Genomic DNA, 27,085 nt, shown 5'->3' with positions numbered 1-27,085 from the left:
ATGGGATTAGTACAGCATGCCAGCATTCATTCCACTGCTAGTCCAAATCTCTTGCTTTATAGGATGACCTACTGTTTGTCTTCCCAAATCCATACAGGTTCATATGTTCTCTTCGTGGCAGCATAGCCTTCCTTCGGTGCTCTGGTTTCCTCCCACATTCAGAAGGCATTTGGGTTAATTAAGGATTAGTGTGAGCATGCTGTGTTGGTACCAGAAGCATTTCAACACTTGTAGGCTGCACCCCACACCATCTCTGACTGTTTGTCACCAACTCAAAAGCAACATGTTTCACAATGTTTCAATGTGCATGTTTAAAAAAAAACACCTAACTTTTCCCTTCTAAATCTGCTGTTCCTTCTAGAGTGCAGAAGTTAATATTTTCCCAGATTTTATTCCACCAGTCACCTCTTGTTCATTTGCTTGCCCTGTCTGCACTGAAAGACTTTTTACATCTACACATCCATGCACCCCACTCTGTGAGCCCCTTCCTTTATTGCTTCTCCCATCTGTCTGAATATAGCTTTCACGATTCTCCCTGGTGGCTGACTTGATTTTATCTGATTGCAATTGGCCATGGTGTTCTATGAAACTGATCTTTCAGCCCCATATCTCTACTAAGGTTTCTCAGTTCCAAAGGTAAAACTTCGTAAGCTCTGCATCTAATTCATTTCAACAATTGATGTGATTCACATTCATTTCCTGATTACCACTGGACTTGATTACCCTAGCATCTCAGCCTCCCATGACTGAAAAAATATATACAGGTGTCCCTTTTCCCCCCCTTTCCCCCCCCCCCACAAAGGTAGAGCGTTCCTATGAAACCTTCAGCTGAAATGGTGTAAAGCAAAGAACCATTAATGTAGGTCTTTTGTAAAAGCAAAGTGGGGGACACCTGTATACTTAATCCAAAACGCAATTTTATCTTAGTTCTGGACTGAGGCTCACTAACTTGAGATGATTTCAAAAGTCATGATGCACTTTCCTCCAATTCAAATGATGACATAACTTCCTCTTGTTTTCTACTGTATTCCTGGGCTCTCTGGCTTAATCGTGCATTATTTCACATCTGCCTCCCCACCCCAATTCAGCTGTTCTAGCCTTGTAATGTGGTCCAGGAAAAGTGTAGTCAGTTCAGTTCAGCTTGTGCTGAATTAAAATGAGAGCATTTTTTTGGGCAATGTACAATACTACTGTAATGCAGAGGGGATATGGTGGAGGGGAAGCAGCACACTAATTTGGGGGGGGGGGGGCCTTTATTTGCTTCAGTAGCCTAGTGAGATGGTGAGGAGCAGGAGTTGAATTTGAGCAAGCTGGATCATGAAAGTATTTCATAATTATGAGCTGAATGAGGAACTGAACTGTCTTATTATAGGAAATAATGAAATTATCAATTGCACTTTTTACCCTCATAAAATAGAGGGCAGTGATTGGAGCAATTAGATTCAGATTCAAAAACTTTATTGTCATTCTAACCATACATCAGCTCTGCAGGGCAGAATGAGACAGCATTTCCCAGGGCAAGTGCAATCATAACATAATAAACACAACAATAAATAGTAAAACACAACAACCAGGTTAAGGAACAGTTATTACCCCTCAGCCATCAAGCTTTTGAGCCAAAGGGTATAACTTCACTTCACTTGCCCCATCATTGAAATATTTCAAAAGCTTGTGAACTCACTTCCAAGGACTCTTCGTCTCATTTTTGCAATATTTATTGCTTTATTTATTGGTTTTGTATTTGCCTTGTTTGTCTTTTGCACACTGATTGTACATTCAAGTTGACGTGGTCTTTTATTGATTCTATTATGTATCTAGTATGCCTGAGAAAGTGAATCTCAGGATTGTATATGGTCAAATATGTACTTTGATAATAAATTTTACTTTGAACTTGAGTGGATGACTATATTTTTAAATTCTAGAACTATCAGTGAATCAATCATGTTGTTAAAACATCTCCTGTATCCTAATTTGGTATAGTACATATCTTTCATTCTGATAATGTTCTGCAATACTGAAGCAAACATTTTAAACGGGGGAGCAAATTGTCTTACTACTACATTCTTTTTCAGAGTTGTGAATTGCTTTCCCTTGTGTTTCCATTGATGTTGGAAACGATCTGAACTAAAAAATACCCTGGGCAAACAATAGAGATGTTGTGAAGTACTCATTGGGGAGACCATGCGTGGAGTACTGTGTACAGTTTTGGTCATCTTTTTGGAAAATGTTGTTAAACTGGGCAGGTGGGGGGGGGGGGGAGTGCAGAAAAGCTTTGAGGTTGTTGCCAGGGTTACAGGACCTGGGTTATAGGGAGAGTTTGGCCAGGCTAGGTTTTTATTCCTTGGAATGTAGGCAATCTTACCAAACTGTTTAAAATTGAGGGGCATAGATAAGAAGGATGGCAAGTCTTTTCAGGATAGGCAAGTACAAAACTAAAGGCATAGTCTTAAGGTGAGAGGGAAAAGATTTAGAAGGGATTCAAAGCAGCAACCCACAGAGGGTGGTATGTATAAATAGAATGAGATGCCAGAGGAAGTGGTTGAGGAAGAGACCATAATATCACTCTAAGCTCTTGTACATGGTGTAGGGTGTAGAGGGATATGGGCTGAATGTAGGAAATGGGACTAGCTGAGTGGGCACCATAGTCAGTGTAGACTGGTTGAAGGACCTGTATCTGTGCAGTATTGCTCTAAGACTCTGATGGTACTAATTGGTCATTGTGCAGCATGGTAGCAGTCTCATCAGCTTTCGGACAATAGCTGGACCATTCAGTTGAGTGCTACTGATTGCTTGTTGTATGCCTTTCTTCACATGTGAAGGAAAATGGTGGGTCTAAGGCATGTTGCTTGTGGGGTTTTAAGTTGCGATAACTATGTGTCAGAGTGGAGTGGGTGGTCAGAAGGATATTTGAAAGTGGGGTGTACAAGAAGAGAGAGTGTCTGTTCACATAGGCATAAAATGAACTCCAAACATTTTACAAATATGCAAATACAGTCGGCCCTCCTTATCCGCGAGTTCTGCATGCGCAAACTCAACCAACCGCAAATCGAGAAAACCCAGAAGTGCTCTTCCGGCACCTGTTGTTCGAGTATGTACGGACTTTGTTTAGGGAATAATGACAGGAAAACAATGCAGTTATAACAACTAGTTTACATAGCATTTACATTGTATTAGGTATTATAAGTAATCTAGAGGTGATTTAAAGTATATGGGAGGATGTGCATAGGTTACTGCGGATTGGGAATCGGGGGGAAAAAGGAAGTTCTCTAAGTCGGAACAGATACATCTGGTATTATTTAGTGTCAGTTAATCAAATGTTTGTCTTAGTATATAGTATATATTTTACCTTTCTATGCATATAAAACACTTAAGAATGTATGTTTCAGCGCCGGGCTCGAAGTTCCTGAGTTCGATCCAGTGACAGACCACTTCCGAGTGCACTGTCCTTCTGTGCCTGGTTGATGTGGAGGATCAAAAACCCAAAACCCCAAACCCAATAATTAAACCACTGTGTTGCTTAGTAATAATTGTAGATTTCATCAGGGCAGTGCCCTTCTCACTTTAAAGTTGTTCCGATCGTTGACTGGCTGTAGCCTAATGTTTTTCCAATGACCAATGGTGTTTCATCTCTTTCCGATCACTTTATTGTTTCCACTTTATTTTCAATCATGATTATTTTCGTGAACGGAAACACTGGATTCAGAGCTCAGCCGCCGGGTCCTAATGTCCACTGCATTGAGACAGGTTGAATAAGGGACTTGAGCATCTGTTTTTTGGTATCCCCAAGGGGTCTGGGAACCAATCCCTCGCGGATAAGGAGGGCCGATTATAGTAAACAGATTTTGGAAAGATCCTACATGGTCTCACCTTTTGAGTTTCCATGTGATTGAAGGCAAGGTGGCAAATTAGATTCAGACTGGCTTGGTGATAGGAGGCCTGAAATTAAAGCTTGTGACCAGTGATGTGTAGTTTGTTACCCCTATGTGAGTGTTATTTTTTCCAATTTGAATATGGGGGTATCATTAGTAAGCTTGCAGGTGATATGAAATCAGTGATGGTGTTTACAGTAAAGATAGTATTGGGTTATAGATATTAATCAGTTAGTAATGTGAGCAGAACAGTTGTAGGCAGAATCCTAGTAAGTGTGAGATGATGCATTTTGGGAGGTCTGTGAAGGATAAAACAGTCACAATGAAGGGTAGGACCTAGAAAGTATTGAACAGGCAAATCTGTACATGTTAAAGATGGCAGCACAGATAATGTGATAAAGACATTGGCCTTTGGTTTTTTAGGATATCAGAGCATGGAAATTAAGGTAAAACTTTTATCAAGTATTGTTTAAGCCACAGCTGGAATAGTGCACACAGTTCTAATTGCCACATCATTGAAGGGACATAGTTATACTGGAGTGTAGAGGAGGTTCACTAGGATGTTGGAATTGTTTTATTATTACAACATGTTCTGAAGTACAGTGGAAAGCTTATCTTCAATTGGATCAATTCCTTACAACAGCATTAAGGTAGAACAAGGTAAAACTATAATAATGCACCATAAAGTATACCGGCTACAGGGACTGTGCAGTGCAAAAAGATACTGAGGTGCAAGTTTATAACAAAGACTCCTGACCTCACAATCTACCTCATTGTTCTGAGAAGCCATTCAATTTTCCAGTCTTCCAGAATCAAGTGATTCTTGAAGGATCACTGCTGATGCCTTCACAATCTCTTCACCTACCTCTTTCAGAACCCTACAATGTAATCCATCTAGTTCAAATGACTGATCTACCTTCAGACCTTTCGGCTTTCTAAGCTTTTGCATAACAACTACACTCACTCCTGCCCCCAGACACTCTCGGATTCCTGGCTTGCCTCTGGTGTCTTCCACAGAGAAGCCTGAAGCAAAATGCCTGTTCAGTTCATCTGCCGTTTTTGTTTCCCCTGCTATCTGAAAGTAAAGCGTTCCTATGAAACTGTAAGCCGAAATGCCGTAAAGCAAGGAAGCAATATGGGAAAAAATTTGAGTGTTCCCAGACCAAAAAAATAACCTACCAAATAACACTAACATATAGTCAGGAATGATATAAATATACAGCCTCTATAAAGTAGAAATATTGTATGTACTGTGTAGTTTCACTTATCAAAATCAGGAAGACAGTGAGCCAAAATCAATTTGGAAGACAAAAATCGGCACGTACGCGCATGTTCATGTAAATGCATGCGCAAACAACTGCCCGCACAAGGCTTCACAGTCATGGTAGTCTTTCTTAGGGTAAACATGTATAAAGTGGGTGTCTTTTCTCGTAAAAGTGAAAATCCTCCTTGGTTAACGAAAACGGGTACTAATGTAAGTCTTTCACAACAGCGAGCTGTCGTAAAGTGAACGTTCGAAAAATGGGCCACCTGTACTACCTTTAGCGTAATTTTTGGCAATATGTGAATTGCAGTTGGTCAAGGTTGGCTAGGAAGCTGATGCATGCTATGACTTAAAGCTCTTCATGATGGTGGATGTGAGAGCTACCAGGCAGAAGTCATTAAGGCACCTTGTCTTGTTTTTCTTGGGTTCAAGAATGATACTGTCTACTTTAATGCAAGTGGGAAGCTCTTATAGAAGCAGGGAGAGGTTAAAAATGACTGCAAATACCCCTGCCAGCTGATCTGTGCAAGACCTAAGGACATCACCTGGGACATCATTGGGCCAGATACATCCTACAGGTTCACTTTCCAGAAAATTGCAACATGGGTGCAGATGCATTGGAGGCTCTTGGGTGGATCATGACATATCAACCCCCTTGTATTCTGGAAAAAATGCATAAAATGTTATAGCCTGTAGCCTGTAATAGCATGTAAGCCCTGCCACAACTGATAGCTGGTTTGGGAATCAGGTTATAGACTCGTATGTCTCTGGCGTCTTATTGCCTAAGGTGAAGCATTGCAGTTTTGTTGGTGTACTTGATAGATAATGCTTGTTCTCCTTGAAGCAAGGGAATCTGAGGAATCCGAATCGGGTTCAATATCACCAGCATACGTTGTGAAATGTGTTAACTCAGTGGGACAGTCCAATGCAATACATAATATAGAAAAATAAGTAAATCAATTATAGTATATATGTATATTAAATGGTTAAATTAAAAATAGAGCAAAAGCAAATAATAGAAAAGTGAGGTCGTGTTCATGGGTTCAATGTCCATTTAGGAATCGGATGGCAGAGGGAAAGAAGCTGTTCCTGAATCACTGAGTGTGTGCCTTCAGGCTTCTGTACCTCCTTTCTGATGGTAACAAGAAGAGGGAATGTTATGGGTGATGAGTGTCCTTAATTATGGATGCTACCTTTCTGAGACACCACATCTTGGAGATGTCCTGGATACTATGAAGGCTAGTACCCAGGATGGAGCTGACTGGTTTTACAACTTTCTGTAGTTTTTTTTTGATCCAAAGAGGGCTAATGAGATGAAAACTTTGACTTGACAAAGGATCCAAGACCAAGTCAAATTCTCCTAAATAGGATTAGGATAGTTAGGCACTTCAAGGTCAGCATGCTCATAATGAGCAACATTCGATTTATGTGTACTTATCCTTTGGACGGTATGCCCATGGATAGCTAAAGAAAATGAGTGGCTCAGGTGAACCAAAAAAAGCAGTATTCCTTAGGACTGGGGTCCTAAATGAGTGTTTTGAATTTATGTATTTGCAGTCACGAAGAGAGAAGCAACAGTGATGATAGGTTAAAAATAGATCCAGGAAGTAATTCAAAGATAGTTCTTGAGGTGCAGGTCTGGATGCTATGTTAAGGCATTTATTAAGGGAACAAAGGTGGGAATGGTGAAGGTCATAGAGAAGTACAGTGTAGATACAAGCCTTTGGCCCATCTAGTCCATGCTGAAACGTTTAACTGCCATGTCCCATCGACCTGCACTAGGGGCCACGGCCCTCGAGTTTCCTACAATTCATGTCCCTATCCAAATTTCTCTGAAACATTGAAATCGAGCTTGTGTGGGCCATTTGTGCTGGCAGCTCATTCCACACTCACAACCCTCTGAGTGAAGACTTTTCTCCTCGTGTTCCCATTAAACTTCTCACCTTTCATCCTTAAGCCATGAGCTATCATTATAGTCCCACCCAGCCTCAGTGGGGAGAGGGGGAAGAGCCTGCTTGCATTTAGCGCCTCTGTCCCTCACAATTTTATATACCTCTGACAAATCTTCTACATTCTAATGAATACAGTCCTAACCTATTCAATCTTTCCTCGTAACTTGGGTGCTCCAGAGCCGGCAACATCCTCGTAAATGTTCCCTGCAATCTCTCAACCTTACTTACATCTTTCTTGTAGATGGGTCACCAAAACAGCACGCAATACTCCAAATTAGGCCTTGCCAATGTCTTCATCACCGTCAACATAACATCCCATCTTCTGTACTCATACATTGATTTATGAAGGCCAGTGTGTCAAAAGTTTTCTTTCTGATCCTGTCTATCTGTGACACCACTTTCCATGTATTGTGTACCTGTATTCCCAGATCCTTTTCTCAACCATACTGTTCACTGTGTAAGACCTATCCTGGTTGGTCCTACTGAAGTGCAAAACCTTGCACTTGTCTGTATTAAATTCCATTTTCCTCTCAAACTTTAGATGCATGGATTGGTCACTGATCAAAGGTCTGGGTGCAGTACTTTGAAATGCCAGGAATACATTTAAAAAGGGAAATGATCCTTTTGAAGGATTAGAAATGTTAAACTTTTTTAAAAAACACAAAAAAACCAACAACAACATCAACTTAGAAGTAGAAATATTGTTATCATGTACTTCAGAACTGATCCAAAACTGACCTGTGTAGCTTCTGGCTTGGTGATCAGACTTTACTTTTGAAGTTCAATAACTAATGTTCCTGAAGCTTCCTTAAAGATTTTTCAGAAGTACTACAGAACAGAATTGTGGACCTAAGCAAAAGTGTAAGTAGTATAAATGCCAAATGAACTAAGGATGTAGTGAAAAGAACCATACAGTACAGAAATGGAGATGAAGTAGAGAGTGCTGTGCAAAGGTTTTCTCATTTTTATGGGTATATTCATGTGTGTACAAGCATGCACAGGGCTAAATAGTAATGACTATCAGGACTTTATTTTGGAACCTCCTGCATATTTTAATATAAATAACCTGAACTTTTTAAAAAAAAAAAGCTCTGAATTTAAGAGTTAGCAGTGTGAAAAAGGGATATTTTCAGTCCATATCAATGCGCGCCATGGAGGATTGACTGTTATGTGCCCAGACTTGTTGCTGAGTCAAAAATAGATGGAACAATAAGCTATGTAGAATGGAAAGATTCAATGGAGTGTGAAATGAGCAAACATAAACTTTATACTTTTAAGAAAACTAGAATACTTTGAGTTGTATTTTTTTGGGTAGAAGAGCTGTGACTTATGTACACATCATAAATAGTAAATGACATGGAACTTCATAAGGAGGCTGAAGTACATGACAAGATGAGTTCTGCTTAAGTTATGTAGGACATTGAAACTTGATCTGGAATGCTGTATGCACCTTGGTCTCATTGCACAAGGTTGACCTTGGTATCACATTGGTTCACTGTATTTATTCATTGGTTGAGAAAGCTGTTTACTGAGGAGAAATTGATTAGGGTGGACCTGAAAGCTTGTGTTCAGAAGATTGAGAGGTAATACCACGGACAAATTCATCAAAAGACTGACATAAAGTGAGTTGAAAGATTGAGTCCTTGAGCTCAGCAGGATAAGTGAAGGCTGTGGGTGCCAAGTCACAAGAATATATTTGGGAAGGAACTGATAGATATAAAGGTAGAAAATCAAGAGGCTATTCCCTCTAAGTTGCGTGGATACGTGGCTGCACTGTAACTGAAATGCTCCCATGCATAGATGGATTAAACATTACGAGGAAAAACTACATGAAAAGTGAAAGAATTTTTCTCTTCCCCTCCCACCACACCCCCACTTCCCCACCTCTTGAATAGTGATATCACATCTGTTATTCTGGTCCTTTAGTTCTCTCCAGAATATTGGTTGGTTTAAACCAGTGTCCCCTTTGCATCCATACTTTAAGACCCCAAGGTACAGTTGTCAGGCCCATGGGAACTGTCATTCTTTTGTCTTATTCTGAACCTCAAATCATGGACACTATTTTATGAGTAGAATTTAATGTAAAACCTCGTGCCTTTAAAAATCTATAAAGACATTCCTTTCAAAGTTCAAAGTAAAATTTATTATCGGAGTACATGCATGAGATTCTTTTTCCGGTGGGCATACTCAGCAAATCTTTAGAATTGTAACTCTAAACACAATCAATGAAAGAGCAAGAGCATAGAAGGCAACAAACTACAAATGCATATAAATAGTAATGAATACCGAGAACATGAAAAAAAGCAATATGGTTCTTAAAGTGAGATCATTGGTTGTGAGAATGCCAGAAGATGAATGAGTGTAGTTATCCTCTGTGCCCATGCCAATTTTCAGCAGAGCAAGGTTTGCAATTCCCAATGTCCTCACATTTCTGATGCATTGTAACTTTTCTGTTTGCATCTCCATCAAGTGCCTTTGGACTGCAGCTTATTTGCACACTGTCATAATTTACAGTAGCCAATCAGTCAACTAGAATTGTTTGAGGTGTTGGAAAAGTATGTGAACCTTTGGGGTAAGGCCTTCCATGAAAGCTATTAGGAGTTGGGTGTTCCCAATTGCCCTATGCATTTTTTCTTTTAAAAAAGATAGCCAGGTTTCTGTCAGATCCTACTCTTCTCTAGAAAGATCTGTTCTTGTGCACCATATGTCAATCAAAACAATTTTTAGAGGACCTTGGAAGAATTGTAGAGAAAATATCAAGCTGGGAAAGGCTACAATAGCATTTCTAAAGACCTGGGTGTTCATCAGTCCACAGTAAAAGAAATTGTCTGCAAATGGAGGAAATTCAGTACGTTTGCCACACTTCCCTAGGAGTCCTGCAAAAAACACACCAAGAACATGATGTGCAGTGCTGAAGGAGGTGAAAAAGAACCCAAGGGTAACAGCAAAAGGCCTGCAGAAATCTCTAGAACTTGAAGTCTCTGTTCATGTGTCCACTAAGAAAAACACTTGTGTTCATGGAAGGACACCAAGGAGGAAACTTCTGCTCTTGAAATAATAAAAGATTGCTATGTGTCTCAAGTTAGTTTGCAAAAGACCACTTGGATGTTCTACAACACTTCTGGGACAATGTTCTGTGGACAGATGAGACAGAAGTTGAACTTTTTGGCAGAAATGCTCATTGCTATGTTTGGAGGAAAGGGCAGTACATGCCAACATCAAAACCAAAACCTCATGCCAGCTGTGAAGCATGATGGAAGGAGCATTGTGGTTTGGAGCTGCTTTGCTGCTTCACAGCCTGAACAGCTTACATTCGTTGAGGGAATAACTGATTCAAAATTGTATCAAAACATTTTACAGGAGAATATCAGGGTAGCAGTCTGTCACCTGAAGCGGAATAGGAATTGGATTATGCGGAAACACGAGTAAATGAACAACAATGGTTGAAAAAAGAAAATCTGTGGTTTGGAATGGCCAAGTCAGTCTAGACTTTCACCCAATTGAGATGAAGAAGGCTGTTCATGGAAGGTATCCCAGAAGTATTGATGAAGTGAAACAGTTTAGTATGGAGGAATGGTATAAATTTCCTCCTTGCTACTTGTTTAGGCAGATTGTGTTTGCCTATTATTGTGACGTAGGTTAAGATCAGATCACATTATGAGTAATTAATGCACAAAACCAGGTAATTGCAAATGGTTTCACAAACTTTTTCCTGCACCTGTAGGTTTTGAGCTGGCATTTAAAAGCATCAACATGACAGTTCCAAACCCCAAGATGCAAATTTTAGGACAATTGGATTTGTAAGGCTGTTTGAATAACATGGGGACCAGATTGAGTCAAGCACAATACCTGCCCCCTTGATGAGTAGTTACAATTTTGGAAAAGCTATCAAATGTACTTGAGCATTGGATTTATTGAAATATTAAGCACCCTCATACAATCTCTTCTCCCTCCTGCCGTCTGGGGAAAGGCACCGAAGCATTTGGGCTCTCATGACCAGACTGTAACAGTTTCTTCCCTTGAGCTATCAGACTCCTCAATACTGAGAGCCTGGACTGACACCTTGCCCTATTGTCCTGTTTATTGTAATGCCTGCACAGTTTTTGTACACTTTATGTAGGTCTGTAATCTAGTGTAGCTTTCTCTGTTGTTTTTTTTTTACGTAGTTCAGTCTAGTTTTTGTACTGTCATGTAACACCATGGTCCTGAAAAATGTCTCATTTTTACTGTGTACTGTACCAGCAGTTATGGTCAAAATGACAATAAAAGTGACGACTTGAAGCTGCTGATGCATTATTCTGTTCCAGTTCACTTCAGCTGATTCTTGCTGTGCCTGTGGTTAGCGTGGTGTAACTTCACAGTAAATGGACACAGTTGTATCTTTGAAAATTAACATTTATGTTTTACTGAATATTTGAAGAAACTGATAGTATTGAACAACTATTTCACAGGTCTTTGATCCTAAGACATCTAAAGTTGTTGCTCAACACCAAGTGGAAATTACACATCATCTTCCAAGGGCAGGGTAAGTAAATCGAATGTAGACTTCATTTTCTGACTTGTTTTCTAGTTATAGTTATAGCTGTTTTGTAAGCAAAAATAAGCTATTGGTAATATGAATAACCATAACATTCAAATATTAGGCAGGTACCAGTAAGTATCAGAAAGTGAACAAAAAAAAATCATTAATTGGAAAATCACATGGAGCTTCTGACTGGGAAATCCCACCAGTTTTGTAATTTTGCTCAAAGTATTTTTATATTTACTCAGTAAAACATTGGGCAACCACAAATTATAGTGCCTTATTAAATAGTTCAGCAAGACAACTTTTGATCATATTCTTTTGTGAACTTAAGTAAAGTCTTGGTACTAAATATTAAACTTTTTGAATTTTATAGCTACTGATGTTAATTATTGTTTACCAAAACAGCCAGTTATCAGTTAAGCATGTTGTATGGTGTCTTTGGGTGCTCATCTTTTTGCAGTGAACAAATTATCAGTCAACACCCTACGATTTTCACATGTTTGAGTTTCCTTAGTTTATAAATGGACAGACTCAACCCTGTACCATTCTACTTGGTTGTTGTGTAACTTTACTTCACTCTCACTCTGTTTTATTTTCCAGATATGTATTTATTGATATCTGGCTTTCCTCCATGGTTTTGTGTTTCATTGTCCAGTTTTGATTTCTGTCTGTATTTAGTATGTGTTCTGAGGGGTGACGTTGCCCCCTTCAGATGTTCATACGATTTGCAGATTATGTATTTTTTTTAAATAATAAGCACCACATTTGCATGTATCAGTGCTTTGGGATTTGAAAGTCCCTGGATCTCCAGAATACCGCATCTGAAGTGTGTAGACATTTGTGGAGCAATTTGTACCACATTAGCTAGATTATGATATCATTCAACATGTACAAACAAGCTGGATGAACTCAGCAGGTCTGGCAGCATCTGTTGAAATGAGCAGTCAACGTTTCGGCCGAGACCCTTTGTCAGGACTGAAGGAGGAGACGGGGGCCTTATAAAGAAGGTGGGGGGGAGGGGGGATGGTGCCGGGTGAAAAACCAATCAGAGGAAAAATCAAGGGGTGAGGTAGGGGAAGCAGGGAGGGGATAGGCAGGAGAGATGAAGGAATGTAAGGGGAAAGCACTATGGGTAGTAGAAGGCAGAATCATAAGAGAGGCGATAGGCAGCTGGAAGAGAAGGCAGAGTGAAAGCGGAATGGGGGAAGGGAGAGGGAGGGAATTACCAGAAGTTGGAGAATTTGATGTTCATACCAGGGGCTGGAGACTACCCAGGTAGTATATGAGGTGTTGCTCCTCCAACCTGAGTTTGGCCTCATCATGGCAGTAGAGGAGGCCATGTATGGACACATCCGAATGGGAATTCTCCAACTTCCAGTAATTCCCTCCCTCTCCCTTCCCCATCCCACTTTCACTCTGTCTCCTCTTCTAGCTGCCTATCACCTCTCTCATGATTCTGCCTTCTACTACCCAAAGTGCTTTCCCCTTATATTCCTTCTTCACCTCTCCTGCCTATCCCCTTCCTTACTTCCCCTCCCCACCCCTTGATCTTTCCTCTGATTGGTTTTTCACCTGGCACCTTCCCTCCTCCCCCCACCTTCTTTAGGGGCCCCTGCCCCCTCCTTCAGTCCTGATGAAGGGTCTCGGCCCGAAACATTGACTGATCATTTCAACGGATGCTGCCTGACCTGCTGAGTTCATCCAGCTTGTTTGTACATGTTGATTTGACCACAGCATCTGCAGTGTACTTTGTGTTCATGATGTCATTCATTGTGCAATATTGATTTGACATCAGCCTGCCAATTTTTATTTTTCTTGAGCATTCATCAGCAGGAAGGAGTTTTTTTTTTCCATGCTGACAATCCTTAGTTGTTCTGTGTTCTCTAATTGAAAATGTATGCTGCACTTCGAATATAATTGTTAAATTCACTTACTTTTATTACTGGGTTGATCTTTTCATCCCTTTTTAAATATTAATATAAGTTATCATTCTGCCAATGATTTGACCACTGATCCAGTAAGAAAGAGATAAATCTGTCATTAAATGCTGTATGATTAATTTGGGTGATGTTTGTAGGCATTCTGGTTAATGTAAAAGTGTGAGATGAATAATGAATCTCAGAAGCCTTGAGTGGAGATATTTGCCAGACCAGTGAGTTACGGTAAATTTAAGTGTCAACATGAGTGTTGGGAGATCTGACAATGCAGGCAGTGATGACCATATTTGAGGTTGTTTAACTTATCACCCAATAGCCAGGCTCTTGAGAATTAACTCCTGGCATTGGCCTGCACAGCTGCTGCCCCGTTACCTTCTGAATTCATGTCCAATGAGTCTGCCACTTGATACTATCCAGTTCCTCCACAGAAGTGAACACGTTGGAAAATGTTGAATCCTCGTTGATACAATATTGATACATTGTTCTCACCAATTAACTGGACTCTGAAAACTCAATCATTCCTCAATCACACTTTATTTATTCGTGCACTAGGAGAACAGAATGGCCCCTGTCACTACACTGTTTCGGAGTTTGAACAACAAAATGCCATTTTTATAGAGAATTGACTAGCTGGATACAGATATTGACAAATTGGTAGCCTTGTGTATGTTCAAATTCCTTATTTGCATGATCACGCTATGAAAATACTAGTGTTAATCGCTAATATAATCTACCCACAAAAGGTCAATAATTCTGAGCTACTAAGTGTCATTCTGGAATCCCTCATTTGCATCATTATCCTGTCTTGTTATGCCGAGTTGCTTCTGTCCCCATCAGTGCAAAGGGAAGCTATGTTCTTTGAAGACCTTTCTTGGCTGGGTATCTATACACTATCATGCCTGGACATTATCTTAACCCTTACTGAGCTGCAACTTCCAAAGTATTATACTTCAGATTGACTACCTGTGCGATTGTCAGAGTACCATCCCTGAGTGGTGCAGACTGACATTGAGCATTGTAAGTTGCAGTTTAGATCAGGGGTTCTGACCTGGGGTCCACAGACCCCTTGCTTAATGGTATTATTCCATGGCATAAAAAAGATTGGGAACTTTGGTTTAGATGATTCTTGCTGTGCAGTCTCCTCTACACTGGCAAAGTTAATTGCTGACTGTGCTCAGTTTGCAGAGGAGACTCTTGTCAGACTTTATCCTATTTGTCTTTAGCCCATCTGTCTGCGGCTTCTCATACTTTGCTAATGAGGCCTGACTAAAACTTGAAGAGCAACATCACATTTTCCATCTGAGCATATTGCAGCCTTAGAAATTCAACAATCTCGCAATCTCTGATAACTTGCCTCCTTAGTATAGAACTGGAAATTTCTGAAATTGGTGATTAATCCATCTGTTACAGAGCTGTAGAATCATAGAGCATGGAAACTGACCTTTGTGCCCAACTTGTCAATGGCACTGGAGTTGCCCAATGAGCTAGTCCCTTCAACTTGCATTGGTCTATAGCTCTCTAAACTCCTATCTTGATGACTTTTAAATGTTGCTAATGTGTCAGCCTCAACCATCAACTCAAAGTATGCACCACCCTTTGCATGAAGAACCTGCCCCTGATGTTCCTTTTTAAATCTCTTGCTTCTGATCTTGTATCTATTCCATCTCGTTTCTAGATCCTTGTGGGGTGGGGGGGGGGGGAGGGGAGTCTGTCCTTTCACCCTGTATATACTCCTCAATTCCTGACATTTCAGGGAATGTAGTCCTAGGCTGCACTCCACTCACTACAATTTCTCCTTGCAACTCACATTCTGGTAATTATTTCCTGCGCTTTTTAATTTGATAGCATCTTTCCTGTAACAAGGTGAGAAAAGATGTACAGAATGGTGAGTATGGTCTCACCAATGTCTTGTATAACTGCAACCTAACTTCCCCTAGACTCACTGTTCTGATTTATGAATGCCTGTGTGCCAAACAGCAGCAGGTAGTGGGCAGTCGCCACCTTAACTACCCTATTTACCTGTGACACTGGCACTGTTTTCAGCCATCTGTACTTGCATTCCTAGTCATGTGCAAGTTTATTGTCATTCACCCATACACATGTTTACCGCCAACCGAAACAATGGTTTTGTCCCATCTGAACAGTTTTTGTTCTAGTGCTATGGTATCTCCTGCCAGATGGTGAGGGGTAAAGAGTGATCAGAAAGATTGGTGGGTGGATGGGAAGGATCATTGCTAATGCTAAGGGTCCTGATAAATTTCTTTGGATAGAAGAAAGACCCTGATGCTTCTCTCTGTTGTCCTCCAGTCCTTTGTAGGGACTTGCGGGTCATTTGCCTTAAATTCCCTTGCCAGAACAAATGAAACTGGTGTGTGACTGATGCAGCTGGTCGGGGCAGTCTCAATAGTGCTCCTGTAAAAATTGCTCAGGTTGGGGGGCAGAGGAGCCTTATTTGCTTCAATCTCATCAGGCAGTGGAGACACTGCTGTAATTCCTTGACTAAAGAGGTTGTGTTAAGGGACCATGTGGGATTGTCTGTTATGGCGCTCCCAGTTCTCTCCACAGATGAGCTATGTATTTGCAGTGAGCAGTAGTCAACCAGCATCTACCTAAGATGCACAATCATCTCTTTGGTCTTGTCCACATTGAGATTCAAGTTATGCTTACACTATTCTACCAGCCGCTTTTTTTACTCTTTGTCATTGTCGATGAGGCCAACCACTGTTTGAACTTGATAATTCAGTTTGAACTGGATCTACCAGCGCAGTCATCTGTCTGAACCATAACACTCCAAAGGCAATGTTCCTTCTGATTTGTAATGACTTGTGTGCACAAAAATCTTGTACTTGCAATTGTTTGTCCAGTGACAACAGCATGTGCACACTGAATAATTTCTTCAATAAAAATAGTATAAGTAAGCCATTTCTAAAATCTGCAGATAAGTCATTGCAAACTCCACATTGTCAATACCGTCTCATCAGAAACCAGAAAAGGGAACTTAGTTGTGTATGATTATGAAATGTACTTAACATGCTAAGGAGGTAGAGGGTGATAATCTTTTGAGCATTGTTTAAATTCTTAAAAAGATGTGCATGAGCATACGTGCACACTTTAAAGGGAAAATTGTCCCCAGTGCACTACAATTTGCTGTAAAATTTGTACATAAATTTAATCTCCCCAAACCCAATATCTCAGGTTTATCTGGGTTGAAAGCAATTTACCAGTCCTCAGCCTACATACCAGGCTGATCAAGATTCCCCCCCACCCCCCGTAGTTTTTCATCACTTTACATAAACTCCAACACTTGTTCTGGTATCATTCACCAACTTGTTAATGATACATTAACATCCAAATTATTTATATAAATTTCATACCATAAAATCCCAGCACCAGCCCCTATGGCACACTCCTGGACACAATCCTCCAGTCTAAGAAAAAACCCTCAGCCATCATTCTGTTTCCTGACACTGAGCCAATTATGAATCCAATCCGCAATCTCCTCTCAGATCCCATAGCGATCTAATCTTCCATGCTAGCCTGCCATGGGGACTTTATTATAGGACTTGCTGAAGTCCATATAGATAACATCAATTACTCTACCCTCATCTACCCTGTTCAAGAAGATAACAAAGAATGCTTTTTCAATATTTTTATTGATTTCTTACATGAGTACAGTAGGATATATAATATGTATTGATTACAATATATTGAAATCACAAAGTCTCATTACTCCATATCCATATAAATTAAATTTAAACATAATATTGAAAAGAGATTTTAATTTACAAAGAAATCTAAACCCGCTACCAGAGGGGGAGAAAACCCTTGGCTCTAAAGTTTGCTCTGCCCTGGTTCAGAACCTTAACCTGTGAAGTGGTGGTATCCTTCATAACAATATTAATAGAATTATGGTCACCAAACCTAAAAATGCTCAGTGACAGACACTTCCAGCACTTGCCTTACCTTATTCCTCAGGAGGAGGTTCAGTATTGCACCCACTCTATTCAGTCCCTCTATATATTGATAAAGGAAGATCTCTCGGTTACGTTTCACGAACTCCAACCAAGCCTGTTACACAATAGTTGACCCAGTTGCTATTAGGAAAGTTTAAAATCTCGCACTAATATTATCCTATTATGTTTGCAATTGCCTGCAATCCCTACATGTGTCTTTCAATTCCATCTGACTACTAAGTGACTGTCTCTTTGCTTCCATGTTCTATGATCTGAGCTTAGTTTTTCGCTTTCTAATGCCTGACTGGCTACACATTACCTCTACCCTTGCTTTCTCACCAATGAATTTTTGAACACCAACAGAACAGCATCAAAGGGGAAAGAGTTGAGATCAAAGATGTAGTAAATTTTGTTTGTTTTAATCAAGCAAATCAGTTTTAGAATATTTGAAGTTGATTAATTAGGTTCAGGCCCTTAATCAAAATTATTTGGTGATCATCTCTTGATGTCTCTTTGGGTCTGTTTCCACAGTGTGATGGTGCACCTATCCCTCTGTAAACTAGATTGGCCTAATGTGTGATGCATCCAGTCCACTTGTGCTTGAGAAAAGGTCATTATACGTAGAGGCAGAATAGCCTAACCTTTAGCAGAAACCAAAGTATATATTTCTACATCTTTTAATCCTTTCATTGAGTGTTCAAGTAGGCATCTACTGATATTTCTGCTGAACCATGCATACGCAGGCCTTTGTAACTCAAAGTGTGATATTTTTATTTATAATGTTTGCCATTGATTGAAGCACTTTTTCATGTTGCAACTTTTGCTATTAGTAAAACATTCCTATGTCTGTAATTTTCAGTTAATATCAAGATTTTGCACCCTTTCAGCAGTGACTAGTGGGGTACTGCAAGGCTCAGTGCTGAGACCCCAGTTGTTTACAATATATATTAATGATTTAGACGAGGGAATTAAATGCAGCATCTCCAAGTTTGTGGATGACACGAAGTTGGGTGGCAGTGTTAGCTGTGTGGAGGATGCAAAAAGGATGCAGGGTGACTTGGATAGGTTAGGTGAGTGGGCAAATTCATGACAAATGCAATTTAATGTGGATAAATGTGAAGTTATCCACTTTGGTGGCAAGAACAGGAAAACAGATTATTATCTGAATGGTGGCTGATTAGGAAAAGGAGAGGTGCAACGAGACCTGGGTGTCATTATACACCAGTCATTGAAAGTGGGCATGCAGGTACAGCAGGTGGTGAAAAAGGTGAATGGTATGTTGGCATTCATAGCAAGAGGATTCAATTACAGGAGTGGGGAAGTTCTACTGCGTTGTACAATGCCTTGGTGAGACCACACCTGGAGTATGTGTGCAGTTTTGGTCCCCTAATCTGAGGAAAGACATTCTTGCCATAGAGGGAGTATAAAGAAAGTTCGCCAGATTGATTCCTGGGATGGCAGGACTTTCATATGAAGAAAGACTGATTGACTAGGCTTATACTCACTGGAATTTAGAAGATCGAAGGGGGATCTTATTGAAACATAAAATTCTGAAGGGATTGGACAGGCTAGATGCAGGAAGATTATTTCCGATGTTGGGGAAGTCCAGAACGAGGGGTCACAGTTTAAGGATAAAGGGGAAGACTTTTAGGACTGAGATGAGGAAAAACTTCACATAGTGGTGAATCTGTGGAATTCTCTGCCATAGGAAACAGTTGAGACCAGTTCATTGGCTATATTTAAGAGGGAGTTAGATATGACCCTTGTGGCTAAAGGGATCACAGGATATGGAGAGAAAGCAGTACAGGGTTCTGAGTTGGATGATCAGCCATGATCATACTGAATGGTGGTACAGGCTCAAAGGGCCAAATGGCCTACTCCTGCACCTATTTTCTATGTTTCTAAGTCGAATGTTTTAGTTGATAGTTTACAGAAACTGCTGAATTCCTGAAAATGTGGATTTCCAACATTTGTCTTTGTCTGTATTTTAATCAAGTCCATCCCTGGTTCCATAAGTAACAACTGCAGGTTTTAATAAATAACTTTACAATCCTTGGATTAATTTCAACACTCTTTATCAAATCTAATACGGGAATTGTATCAGGGGCCAATTAGGACCCGATGAGTCTCCGCTCAAAACGTGGACTGTTTATTCTTCTCCATAGATGCTGCCTGACCCTTTGAATTCCTCCAGCATAGTGCTTGAGATTTCTTCGGATTTGCAGCATCTGCAGAATCTCTTGTGTTGACAATTAAATCTCTTTGCTCTTCTACTCAAGATTTATCTTTGTTTGCTCCATTATGTCTCATTTCTTATTATGGAACTCTGCTGTTAATTATTGTTGAATGAACAAGCTTCAGCAGTCGGCTGTTATTCTGCATGTTCATTATGATAAAGGATCCTAAAGAGCTTGCACCTTGTATAAGGTTAAAATGGTTAATGAAAAATAATAAATTGCAGTAGCCAGCAATGTGAAATTAGAAGAAAATGGCAGAGATGTTCATCATATCAGTGTGGTGTGAGAAATGGTTGATGTTTCGGGTCAATTGTATTTCATTATGTTTTTTATAATGATGATGAAAGGTTAATCACAATGATACCTATATATTCCAAAGATTTATGACACCTTGTGCAGGGAAACCTGCCATCCTTGTGGGACTAAGCCCCTTAAGTTCTAGATATTTTAATAATATTAAACAGCTTCTTAGAATTCTAAGAATTCCCAGTCCCACCCCGGTCATTGCTTTCATGAATATTTTTCATTTTAGAAGACTGAAAGGCTTAGAATTTAATCTTCAGTTTCTAAAGGCTTCTAAACTTTATCATTGAACAAATAAAACATTGACATGTAATAGCTGACAAATATTTGAACATTGCACTTTGGACATGATCTTTGAAAGAATTCACTTGCAGAATTGTCCCTGGTTTATATTGGGCTTCTTGCTGCTGGTAATTAGTACACCTCTGCATAACTCACCTTGCTTCTTTCATATGTGAAAGATGTCCATCTTGTGGGAGTTTATTCTGTGAAGTTAAAAATCCTGCACTGTTTTACCTTCCTGTTCTTTGTTGCATGTTGATTTAAAATGGAAGTGTTCCATAGCAGAATGTGCCATTTCAATAATGCAGACAAATATCATTGCTTTCTGTAGGTGTTCTTTTGTCAGACATGTACCCTTAATGTTTTGTCTATTCTGACTAATCTATCATGCCAGAATTGGTTAATGAAGCAAATGCAATCAATTGGGTAACAGATGTTATCTGCATATATTTTGGCAGAATTTTTAAAGTGTGTTTGATGTGGGCAGTTTAGTAACCCCATTCAGAATACATTAAATATCTAATAATAAAAATATGCTTTTGCTCAAAGTAATGTCATGTGAGTTTAACCAAAGAAAACGATTAGACCAAGGATAGCCAACCTATGGCACATGCGCCAGAAGTGACGCATTGGATGATTAGAAGTGGTTCATTGCACCCCAGTGATAATAATTTTTTTAAAAAAGTAAGCCTACTTGTGCAAAAAGTATTAACCAAAAACCAATTTGTAGAAAAAAAAATCTATAAACAGGAATTCAAGTAGCTTAGAGCTAGAAATGGGTTTTACTGAGAATAAATCTAAAACTTAGCTATTATTTTTAGTAATTTTATTATTTTGTGCACATCTTTTGGCGAATGTTATCTTCTTTCACATTAATCTGTTTTCAATTTTTAAAGATGTTCAATGAGTCAAACTAGGAAAGAAGGGCTTTTGTTCTGCAGTCGTTCCATAACTGTTCAATACACATTTGATGCTTGATCAGAGGCGCCAGGTGTCTGCACCAGCGGTGCATCACAGATTTTTGTCAGTCAGTTTACAATTGACACTCCTGCGCTATGGAGTTGTGCTTTGTTCGTCCTTCGAACATTTGCAGTTTTGTACTTTTTTGAAAATTAAGCCTTGTTTTTACATTCAGTTACCCATTACAGAAAATGAGCAAAAGAAAAGCGGAAAGTGATAGTAAGCATGAATTCAATGAACAGTGGGAAAATGAGTTCTTATTTTATAGCGGGTCTGTCAGGAAAACCATTGTGCATTGTTTGTGAAAACACTTTCTCACATAATAGAAGACATGATCTTAATAGATACTATGAAACACAACATCAGACTGAAATAGAAGGAAAACTGAAGCTAGTGCTTGAGTCTGAGTTGTGGAAAGAATGTGATTAAGAAACAGGAAGAAATTGAAAGAAGACAAAAATATATTTGTTAAAAGAAGTTGGTAAGTTTGGCAATGACAGAAGCTTCCTATGAAATTGCTTTAGCATTGGCCAAAAAAAGGAAGTATTTCTCTGAAGAAGAAATTGTTAAGCCTTGTCTCCAAATATTTGCAAGATGTCTTGGTGATTTAAAAAATAGTGAAAGGAAAGTAGACAAAATTGCTCTGTCAAAGCAAACAGTTACGAGATGCACCGAAGAACTCTCTCATGATGTATCTGAGCAACTGAAAGACCTTGTCCATGCTTGAACTTTCTTTTCTTTAGCTTTGGACGAATCTGCTGACATACAAGATGTAGCCCAGTTAAACATTTTTATTAGAGGAATTGATGATAAGTTCTTCAAAGACACTAAAATTATCTGTCTTGAGTAGCTTCATGGAAAAACATATTTGACAAAGTAAAAACATGCCTAGAAAATCTACAACTAGGTTCTAGTAAACCCATCAGTGTTTGTACTGACGGATCACCTTCAATGATAGGTAAAGCTGCTGGGACTACAACTTTGCTTGAAAACATTTTAAGGTTGTCTTCTACTAAAATATCACTGCATTATACACCAAGAGTCACTGTGTGGAAAAACTTTAAATTTGCAGCGTATTATGTTACTGGTTGTTAAATGCGTGAATAAAATTAGAGCAAGAGGATTAAACAGATGAGAATTCAGGGAATATTGTGAAATGTTAGATTTTTGTCCTTCATTGTGAGGTGCTCTGGCTTTCTAGAGGACAGGTTCTGGGTGGATTTTGGAAACTTGAAAATACCATTCATAATTTTCTAGAAGAGAAAAATGAGCTGCCTGAGCAAAGAGCCCTTTTATGTGATGATAACTGGCGATTTGATTAGCATTTTTAGTTGATGTTACCAGCCATCTCAATGATCTAAATTTGAAACTCCAGGGCAAGAACAAATTGTTTCCTAGCTTAGTAAATGATATCAATGCATTCAAGATGAAGTTAAAATTGTTCACCTCTCAGTTAGAAAATGAGGATTTGAGCCAGTTTCCACACTTAAAAGAGCAGAGTGAATGTGCTGAACATGATGGCAATTTTACAAAATGTATTGGAAAAAATCAGGTTATTGCAAGAATCATTTGAAAGTTGTTTTCATGATTTTTGCTAAAGACTGTATACTTGCATTTATAAACCCGTTTTCACTTAGTGAACACAAAATCATGGAGATGCCTAGTAACTAGACCCTTGCAACTAGAGGCAAATCTTGGGCTTGATAAGGAACTTGGAGCTGTTGAAGATAATTATACTTGTAACGTTCTCCTTCGCGTGTAACTGATAACGCCAAATTCAATGTCGAGATAAACCAGTCAATGAGACCAGATCGCAGTAAGAATAACCATTTACTGTTCACTCTTCACATTAACATATGGTGAAAACTGTTGATAAAACAATACAAGATTGATACAGTATTTGTTCCTTCCTTAATATCACATTTCAATTGTAAATACTTGCAAAGGTGACTATAACTACATTACACTAAGGTGCAGTATACAGGGAGAGTTTACCTGCTCCATTGACTACTTTAAATACACTTCCATGCAAACTATCCGCAACTCTTTAACTAACGAAAGCATGAACATTATCGACCGTCATTACTTCTAACAGGATCGGCATTAACATCTTAGTTCAATATATCGATTATCTATTAACTTACAGCGTTGCTCTCACTGTGATTTCTCATGCCTGCAAAACAACTTCTGCTCAGGTGTGCCTCGTGGTGAGCCCCCACCCTCGCGCTAATTTCAAACCGGTATTTTCCCACAAGACGCGGCGAAGCCGGATGTGACGTCATCGCATGCCGATATATTGTACATGCAATGAATATACTTTAAACACCTCTAATTCTAACTAGAAAATACTATCGAATGAATTACTAAGCAGAAATATTATAAACTAAATAACTGTCGTAAAGACAGCACAATACTATTTAAGAAGCTCAGTGCAGGAGATGAACCAGCTGGGACATGTGTTTGCCACATTCATAGTTAATCACAACTTTCAAAACTGATGGAAAAAGATAGTGTGAATCCTTTGGATAAGAAAAGTTGCAATTACCACTGGATCTGTTTGGGGGGGGAGTGGGCATGTACTTGGCATGTAACATTTAAATTGGATAAATGAAGGGTAATACAAATGCACTACAATCTGTAACATGCAGTGCTGATAGAAAAGGTGGCTAAGCAGGTAAAGGGCTTGTGTGTAACTAATTGATTGGACACTTGTGTCAGAAAAAGAGCAGTCAGTAAGGTCAAGGATCATCTGTGACCTGTTTTTGTTTACTTAATGCTGCCCTTTATCCCTGTAAACATGTTGCTTACAAATCTGTCAAGTTCAAACTTCACATTAACCTGAAATCAATTCTCATCACTAAATTTTGAACATTTAGCATCCTTTGAGTCATTGCATGCTACAGCACAAATATGCCCTCAAACCCATCTAGTCTGTACCAAATTGTTATTCTACCTAATTTCATTGCCCTGGACCTGAACCAGAGTCCTCCATTCCCTCATCCATATCTGAACTCTTAAATATTGCAACTGAGACCTCATCCACCACTTTGCTGACAGTTTGAGTTTGGTTAACTCTCCCTTCACTCTCGGAGTGAAGAGGTTCCCCCTTGGGTTTCCCTTAATAATTTCTCCTTTCAGTCTTACCTACAGTCTCTTGTTCTACCTTCACTCGTCCTCTGGGGAAAAGCCTGCTTGCATTTACACTATTTTGTATAGTTTAACCTGTCATAATTTTGTACATCTCAATCAAATTTCCCATCATTCTTTGATGCTCCAGAAGATAAAGTCCTAACCTATTTAACCTTTCCCTATAACATTCCCCATCGCACTGAGCACAGGGGCCCCCCAGGGCTGTGTGCTCAGTCCACTGCTGTTCACTCTGCTGACCCACAACTGTGCTGCAACACAGCTCGATCCACATCATCAAGTTCACCGATGACACGACCATGGTGGGTCTCATCAGAAAGAACGATGGGTCAGCTTACAGAGAGAAGGTGCAGTGGCTAATGGACTGGTGCAGAACCAACAACCTGTCTTTGAATGTGAACAAAACAAAGAGATGGTTGTTGACTTCAGGAGGGCATGGAGTAACCACTCCCCACTGAACATCGCTGGCTCCTCAGTAGAGATTGTTAAGAGCACCAAATTTCTTGGTGTTCACCTGGCGGAGAATCTCACCTGGTCCCTCAACATCAGCTCCGTAGCAAAGAAAGCCCAGCAGCATCTCTACTTTCTCTGAAGGCTGAGGAAAGTCCATCTCCCACCCCCCACACCCCCCATCCTCATCACATTCTGCAGGAGTTGTATTGAGAGCATCCTGAGCAGCTGCATCACTGCCTGGTTCGGAAATTGCACCATCTCGGATCGCAAGACCCTGCAGAAGATGGTGAGGTCAGCTGAGAAGATCATCGGGGTCTCTCTTACCGCCATTACAGACATTTACACTACACGCTGCATCTGCAAAGCAAACAGCATTATGAAGGACCCCACGCACCCCTCATACAAACTCTTCTCCCTCCTGCCATCTGAGAAAAGGCACCGAAGCATTCAGGCTCTCACGACCAGACTATGTAACAGTTTCTTCCCCCAAGGCATCAGACTCCTCAATACCCAGAGTCTGGACTGACACCAACTTACTGTCCTCTACTGTGCCTATTGTCTTGTTTATTATTTATTGTAATCCCTGCACTGTTTTGTGCACTTTATGCAGTCCTGGATAGGTTTGTAGTCTAGTGTAGTTTTTTTCTGTGTTGGTTTTACGTAGTTCAGTGTAGTTTTTGTATTGTTTCATGTAGCACCATGGTCCTGAAAAATGTCTTGTTTTTACTGTGTACTGTACCAGCAGTTATGATTGAAATGACAATAAAGTGACGACTTGGTCCTTAAGTCCTGGCAACAATCTTGCATATTTTCTCTGTACTCCTTCAATTTCATTAATATCTTTCCTCTCGGCTGGTGACCAGAGCTGCACACAACACTCCACATTTAGCTTCACCAACGTCTTAAACTACTTCAACATAACATCGCAATTCCTGTACTCGTACATTGCCAAAAGCTCTCCTTGTGACACAATCTACCTGTAACAACTTTTCTGGGAAATACGGATCTGTATTCAAAGATCCCTCTGTTCTAATGAGCTCCTCAGTTCTATCATTCTCTGCATGTGTACTAAATTGTTTTGCCCTCCAGAAGTGCAACACCTCCCTCACGCTTGACTGTGTTAAATTCCACTTGCCAATTTTCAGTCAGTTTTACAATTGTCCATTTACCTCAAGTTTTGAAAGCTTTCCATGCTGTCCATTATGCCTGCAAACTTGCTGATCCAGTTTACCAAATTACCATGCAAATCATTAATAAAGATGACAAAATACAACAGACCTAACACCGATCCCTGTGCCACACCACAGGACTTCAGTCAGAGGGGCAAACAACTATGTATTAAGCCAATAGTAGTCTGATTATTTTTTTTACTTCAACTTGAATGCAAGTGATTGACAAAACCCTGCAAGGAAGGCAAACATCCACTGCATTTTCTTCATCAACATTCCTGGTAACCTCCTTGCAAAACTTAAGATTGGTTAGACACAATCTATCATGCACAAAGCCATGTTGATTTTTCCTTAATCAAGTGCTGTCTATCCAAATATTTATTCTGCCCCTTAGAATACCTTCCAATAACTTGCCAACTCTAACATCAGGCTCTCCAACCTGTAATTTCCAGGCGTCTCCTTCAAGCCTCTCTCAAACAACGGAACAGCATTAGCTATCTGCCAGTCCTCTGGCACCTCACCCATGGTTTAGGCTATTTTAAATACCCCTGCTAAGTCTCCTGCAGTTTCTGAACTAGCCATGTTCTGGGGGTGATACCTTATTGTTCCCTGGAGACTTATTTGCCTCAAGTCAGCAAGCACCTCTTCCTCTGAATGGATATAATCCATGACCTCACTACTGTTTTGCTTCTTTTATAGACTGTGTCCATCTTCCAAATAAATATAGATGTAACAAAATGCATTTAAGACTGCCCTCATCTCTTTCAGCTTATGCATAGATAAATATGCTGATCTTCAAATAGTCCAACTTGTCCTTTTATCCTTTTTTTGCTCTTAATATATCTGTAGAAGCCCCCTCGGGTTTCTTTTTTCCACCTTGTCTCAAACCTTTTTAGCCCACCTGATTTCACTCTTGGGTATTTTCTTGCATTTCTTACTCCTCAAATGCCTCATTCGTTCCTTGTCACCTATACTTGGCATGCACTAACCAAAGGTTCCCTAAACTTGCAAGTCTTCCCTTAACAAAAAATGCA

At 39.7% G+C, this 27,085-nt stretch overlaps 1 protein-coding gene across 2 annotated transcripts in view; it reads left to right on the top strand.

Annotated features, from left to right (window-relative positions):
* gk (glycerol kinase) overlaps positions 1-27,085 on the top strand; it is a 128,744-nt gene that overhangs the window by 7,840 nt on the left and 93,819 nt on the right. For both annotated transcript variants that reach the window (XM_059968172.1, XM_059968171.1), the window contains exon 2: positions 11,537-11,610. In XM_059968172.1, the coding sequence (XP_059824155.1) occupies positions 11,537-11,610 (74 nt within the window). The remainder of the gene's footprint in view (positions 1-11,536; positions 11,611-27,085) is intronic.

This window comes from Hypanus sabinus, chromosome 4 (genome assembly GCF_030144855.1).
Source record: "Hypanus sabinus isolate sHypSab1 chromosome 4, sHypSab1.hap1, whole genome shotgun sequence".
NCBI lineage: Eukaryota > Metazoa > Chordata > Chondrichthyes > Myliobatiformes > Dasyatidae > Hypanus > Hypanus sabinus.
This window is presented reverse-complemented; position numbering and strand designations above follow the sequence as displayed.